General features: G+C 41.7%; 1 protein-coding gene across 1 annotated transcript in view; it reads right to left on the bottom strand.

Moving 5' to 3' along the window:
• Nucleotides 1-5,645: 5,645 nt before the first annotated feature.
• WBP2NL (WBP2 N-terminal like) overlaps nt 5,646-6,828 on the bottom strand; it is a 35,258-nt gene continuing 34,075 nt past the window's right edge. The window contains 2 exon segments of the mRNA XM_011945150.1: nt 5,646-5,984; nt 5,986-6,122. Coding sequence (XP_011800540.1) covers nt 5,739-5,984; nt 5,986-6,122 — 383 coding nt within the window. The 3' untranslated portion in view covers nt 5,646-5,738.

Genomic DNA, 6,828 nt, shown 5'->3' with positions numbered 1-6,828 from the left:
CTACAAACTCCTTTTATTTCCTCTATCACATTTATGGCATATTAATTTTGGTTGAAATGGTGTGGAATCATATGCAATTATCTACAAACTTCATTGAAGTGAAGGAGACATTACAAAATATTTGTTATAAATATACAAATATAAACATTATAAAATATAAATATTTGTTATAATATGGGGCATTCAGTCTGATGAGGCTGAAAAATCACTATAGTATATGCTCCCTACAACTTGCTTTTCTCCTTATCAAGTATTAGAAATTTCTGCATACGTAGTATGGGCATTCTGCATACGTAGTTTCACCGCATTGTTTTCAGCACGCATCTTAGTGCCTAGCAAACGGAACATAATAAATGTTTCTTGAATGAGAATGGGAAGACAGGAACCTTGAATGTGAGTGTGGAAAAAGTTATGCTTAAAAATGCAACCCAGGCCGGGCGCAGTGGCTCAAGCCTGTAATCCCAGCACTTTGGGAGGCCAAGACAGGCGGATCACGAGGTCAGGAGATCAAGACCATCCTGGCTAACCCGGTGAAAACCCGTTTCTACTAAAAAATACAAAAAGCTGGCCAGACGAGGTGGCGGGCGTCTGTAGTCCCAGCTACTCGGGAGGCTGAGGCAGGAGAATGGTGTAAACCCAGGAGGCAGAGCTTGCAGTGAGCTGAGATCTGGCCACTGCACTCCAGCCTGGGCGGCAGAGCGAGACTCCGTCTCAAAAAAAAAAAAAAAAGAAATGTCTTTATACTGTTAATTTACTTCATAAATTCAAAGCTGGATAATATTTCATCATATGGATAGATGATACTTTTTGTTGTTTCTGACTTTCCAATTAACCTTACAATAAACATGAGTTTTACTTATTACCTTGGGTTACACTCCCCAAAGTGATTTAACTGGATAAAGTGAATGGACAGCTGTAAACTTATTTTGCTTTAATCCAAAATTTATTACAAAACTATTGTAATCAAGACAGTGTGTTACTGGCAAGAGGACAGACTTAGAGACCGATGGAATAAATTAAGAGTCCAGAAATAAACCCAAGCATCTATGAACAGTTGATTTTTGACAGAATGCCAAGACCATTCAATGAGAAAAAAATAAGTCTCTTCAAAAAATGATTCTGGGACAACTGGATATCTGCATGTAAAAGAATGAGGTTCCTCCCAACTTCACTCTACAGACAAAAATTAACTTGTAATGAATCAATGGCCTTAATATAAGACAGAAGTGACCAATCTTTTGGCTTCCCTGGGCCACATTGGTGAAGAATTGTCTTGGGCCACATATAAAATATACTAGTACTAACGATAGCTGATGAGCAATTTTAAAAAATCTCGTAACGTTTTAAGAAAGTTTATGAATTTGTGTTGGGCTGCATTCAAAGCCATCCTGGGCCATGGGTTGGACAAGCTTGATATAAGAGCTAAAACTATAAAATCCTTAGAAGAAAACAGGGATTAAATCTTCATGACATTGGATTTGGCAATGAATTCCTAAATTTTACATCAAAAGCATGAGCAACAAGAGAAAAAAAGAGAAATTTGATAAAAATTAAAAACCTTTGTGCATTAAGAGCCATTTTTGCCTGGGCACAGTGGTTCACACCTGTAACCCACTGGCCGAGGCAGGCAGATCATTTGAGCTCAGGAGTTCTAGACGAGCCTGAACAACATGGTGAAACTCCATCTCTACTAAAAATACAAAGATCAGCTGTGCATGGTGGCGCATACCTGCAGTCCCAGCTATTCAGGAGGGTGAGGCACAGGAATCACTTAAACCTGGGAGGCAGAGGTTGCAATGAGCCAAGATGGTGCCACTGCACTCCAGCCTGGGTGACAGAGGAAGACTCTGTCTCAAAAAAAAAAAAAAAGGCATTATCAAGAATGTGAAAGAAAACCTAAAAATATTTGCAAATAATATATCTGACAAGGATTTCACATCCAGACTATATAAAGAATGCTTACAACTCAACAACAAAAAGACAAGCAATTCGATTTAAATAAAAAAAAAAAGTACGCAAAAGACTTGAACAGACAGTTCTCCAATGAAGGTATACAAAAAGCCAAAAAGCACATAAAAAGATGTTCAACATCATTAGTCATTAAGGAAGTACAAATTAAAACCACAATGAGATACCACTTCATATCCACTAGGATGGCTTTAATATATATATATTTTTTTTTGAAAAAGGAAGGTAAGTGTTGCTGAGGATGTGTAGAAATAGGAACACTTACATTTACATAGGAATGTAAAATAGTGCAGCACTGGAAAATAGTTGGTGGTTCCTCAAAAAGTTAAGAGAATTAACATATGACCCAGAAATTCCACTCCAAGATGTATATCCAGGAGAAATGAAAACATATGTCTACGTATAAACTTATATACAAATGCTTATAGCAGCTATTATTCATAATAACCAAAAGGTGGAAACAAGACAAATGTCCATCAATGGATGAATGAATACACAAATTGTGGTATATATGTACAATGGAATATTATTCAGCCACAAAAAGAAATGAAGTATTGCTACATGCTACAACTTGGAGGAACCTCAAAAACATTATCCAGAGTGAGATAAGTCAAACACAAAAGATCACATATTGTATGATTTCTTTATGTGATATATTCAGAATAGGTGAATCAATAAAGACAGAAAGCAGATTAGAGGATACCAGGAGATCAGGGAGGGGACAATGGGGGAGTAACTTCTTAGTAGGTATGGGGTGATAAAAAGTTCTGAAACTGGACCAGGTGCTGTGGCTTACACCTGTGATCCCAGCACTTTGGGAACCCAAGGCAGTAGACTTGCTTGAGCCCAGGAGTGCGAGACCAGCCTGAGCAACACAGTGAGACCTTGTCTCTACAAAAAAAAATTTTTTAAAAGGCTGGCAGGGATGGCTCATGCCTGTAATCCCAGCACCTCAGGAGGCCAAGGTGAGTGGATGGCTTGAGCCCAGGAGTTCAAGACCAGCCTGGGCAACATAGGGAGATTCCTGTCTCTACAAAAGCACATAAAAATTAGCTGAGCACGGTGGATTACGCCTGTGGTCCTAGCCTACTCTGGCTGGGGGGCACTGAGGTGAGAGGATCGCTTGAGCCCAGGAGGTCGAGGCTCCAGGAGGCCATGATAGTACCACTGCACTACAGCCTGGGTGACAAAGCGAGACCCTGTCAAAAAAAAAAAAAAAAAAACCCACCACCTTTTGAAACTAGAGAGAGCTGATGGATGTATAATATTGTGAATACATCAAATACTGCTAAATTTTACACTAAATACCACTGAATTGTACACATTAGCATGTTAATTATATGTTATATGAATTTCACCTCAATTGAAAAAATGTTAAACCCTAGCAACACTTACTTTAGATTCTGAATATTAGATTGTAATAACCTTTAAAAACCAAGGTAACTATTAAGGTTATAAATAAGTAGCCTTTAAGTTGCATACAAAACTAAAGGCCCATGAACATGCATATCAAGTTCCAAGGAGAACTCAAGAAAAGTCCCATATTTTTGGGTGGGTTGGCAGCATTAGGAGACCCTTGGTGGCCCACCAGTAGGCAGTGGACCATGTTTGAGAGTTACTTCCCAGAAACCCCATTCAGTCGCAGCGGACTTTAACAGCACAACTGTTAAAGGGCCCAGGGCTTGAGTCCTCAGTGAGGTTGAAGAGTGTGGCACAGGTATGATGACTGTGCTATGTGAAATGGAAACAAGGAAGTGGGCAAGAGCATATATTTTCTGCTCAGGCTATAAACAGGAAGTGACCCTTCCCACTAACAGGCGTTGCCCAAGGATGTTCCAGGTTTGTACATACCATTAAAAGTAAGCCTGAAACCAAAGCCCAGTCACTTGCTGACTTTGCCACTGGGTTTCAGTCTGAAAACAAAGTCACAGACGTAACCATTTTCCAAGCCCCTAAACCTCTGCTGCTGTTCCTGCATGAGAGCTGGAGGCAAGCCTGCAATAGATAGATCTCTGAGCCTCTGGCATAATTTTCCACCTTCCAGGAAGAACGTCTCTGCCATACCTTACCTGAACAAGGCATGTGTGGAGTGCATATATTCCCTTCCCCAGTAATTACATAAACTCCCATAGAGCTGAACCAGTCATTTAAGGTTCTAAGTGGAAATCCTCGGGCAGCTGGAAAGATAAATTTGGCAAAATAGGAACTCTTTTAATTAAGTCAGAAGGATAGCAGATATCAACTGAAGAATTAACAGAGTATTTAATCACCACCTTACATGTGTTTCCAACAATGTTCTTGAGATACAAGATAAAAAAGAAACATGGGCTGAGTGCAGTGGCTCACACCTGTAATCCCAACACTTCAGGAGGCCAAGATGGGAGGATTGCTTGACCCAGGAGTTCAAGACCAGCCTGGGAAACATGGCAAGACCCTATCTCTACAAAAATTTATTTAAAAATTAGCCAGGCATGGTGGTGCACACCTGTCATCCCAGCTACTCACGAAGCTGAGGCAGGAGGATTGCTTGAGCCTGGAAGCTTGAGGCTGCAGTGAGCCTTATTTGTGCCACTGCACTGGAGCCTCCAGCCTGGGCGACAGAGTAAGACCTTGTCTCAAAAAAAAAAAAAAAAAAAAATAGAACTATGACCCTTGTCCTGAATGGCATGCTTCTTAAGAGCAGAGATTGTGTCTCATTTGCCTGTGCTTATTCCAGGCCTAGCATAGCACCTAATCATAATAGATATTCAGAAAAAACTTCTAAGTGAGGATTCTACTAAGTTGGTAAGATATATTCATTAAAGACCAATGTAAGGCAGTGTGGTACAGAACACTTTTGTCTTGTCTCCCCTCTGCATCTCTCTCATAAGAACACTTGTGATGGCATTTAGGGGCCACCTAAATAATTTACAGTAATTTTGTCATCTCAAGATCCTTAAATTAATTACATCTACGAACACCCTTTTTACAAACAAGGTAACATTCACAGGTTCTGAGGATTGAGACAGGGATATATCTGTGGATCTATTAGCAGCCTACCACACTGAGTGCTGCCTATGGCATGTGACCAGACGTAATGTACAGTTTCCAGACCTGGCCCATAAAAATTTCCCAGGGGAGATCTTTATTCCCTTCTCTGTTGGCTGTACAAAGAGGCCATGGAAGCCATGGGTTAAAGATCGCAAGGACCGGCCAGGCGTGCTGGCTCACGCCTGTGATTCCAGCACTCTAGGAGGCTGAGGCGGGTGTATTGCCTGAGGTCAGGAGTTCGAGACCAGCCTGACCAACATGGTGAAACCCTGACTCTACTAAAAATACAAAAAATAGCTGGGTGTGGTGGCAGATGCCTGTAATCCCAGCTACTTGAGAGGCTGAGGCAGCAGAATCACTTGAACCCGGGAGGTGGAGGTTGCAGTGAGCCGAGATCACACCATTGCACTTCAGCCTGGGCAACAAGAGTGAAACTCTGTCTCAAAAAAAAAAAAAAAAAATGCAACCCAATGTCAACCAAATTACTGGGGAATTAGCCCTACAATAGTACTCTTCCTTTAGCCAGCTACTCAAGAGTTGATTCTGCTTCTAAAATCTAGGCACAGAAGTAAAGCTTCATCTTCCCACATAAGATTGCCCTTCTAAAGGGTGGAACAACTACCTGCGAGAAGCCTGTGATCACATACCTGAGTCCTCCTCCTTATCCTGACTTCAGTTTTAGGGTACCTCTTTGCTTGATGAGTCTTCAAGGTTTACATCTTAGAAGGTTAAGAATGGACCTAAGAAGAGGAGGCAGAGGGAAGAGAAGCCTCGTTTTCAGGAGCCTCGGCTGCTGCAGATTCATGAGGCCTGGCTCCAGATCCAGCAGGTGAGGCTCTGTATCCCGCAGGCAGGCCTTCATTTCCTGCAGGTGGGGCTTCATATCCACGAGGTGGAGCTCCATATCCTGCAGGTGAGGCCCTGTGTCCCACAGGCGGGCCTTCATTTCCTGCAGGTTGGGCTCCATATCCTGCAGGTGGGGCCCCCGTATCTGGGAGGTGGGGCTCCATATCCTGCAGGTGGGGCTCCGTATCCGGGAGGTGGGGCTCCATATCCTGCAGGTGGGGCTCCGGATCCAGGAGATGGGGCTCCATATCCTGCAGGTGGGACTCCATAGGCAATAACTGGGAATTATAATGAGAAGGAAAAAAATTCAGTTACCTTGAAGTCAAGGAATATGTGAGAAAGAAGAACTTAAAAAATAATGCTGAAGCAAACTGACGCAAGAAGAGAAGTCAGGCAGAATAATGCTAAAGCGATTTCCTCCAGCTATCACCAATTGAAGGCATATCACTTCCTGTTGTGCAGGGATTCAAATCAACATGAAAACAACCCTATGAATAGATTGGTGCATTACTTATACTTGTGCACAGACATGTGTTTTACTTAATAAAGTTTGATGATGAAAAAAGTAATACATGCTTAATGAGGACTATCCGTTTGGAAAATAAAGAGGAATGGAAAAAAGTCATCTATAATTCTACCACCAAACACTTAATATTTTGGTGTATTTCTTTGTAAAATCTCTGTGAATATTCTTTATATAATCATGATCATATCAGCCATATTATTTTAATTTTAATTTTTTTTTTTTTTGAGACGGAGTCTCGCTCTGTCACCCAGGCTGGAGTGCAGTGGCGCGATCTTGGCTCACTGCAAGCTACACCTCCACCTCCCAGGTTCAAGTGATTCTTGCATCTCAGCCTCCTCAGTAGCTGGGATTACAGGTATGTGCCACAACACCTGGCTTTTTTTTTTTTTTCCTCTCCCCTAGAGACAGAGTCTTGCCATATTGCCCAAGTTGATCTTGAACTGGCCTCAACTGATTCT

This window comes from Colobus angolensis, unplaced genomic scaffold, assembly GCF_000951035.1.
Source record: "Colobus angolensis palliatus isolate OR3802 unplaced genomic scaffold, Cang.pa_1.0 Scaffold239, whole genome shotgun sequence".
In the NCBI taxonomy this organism is placed as follows: domain Eukaryota; kingdom Metazoa; phylum Chordata; class Mammalia; order Primates; family Cercopithecidae; genus Colobus; species Colobus angolensis.
This window is presented reverse-complemented; position numbering and strand designations above follow the sequence as displayed.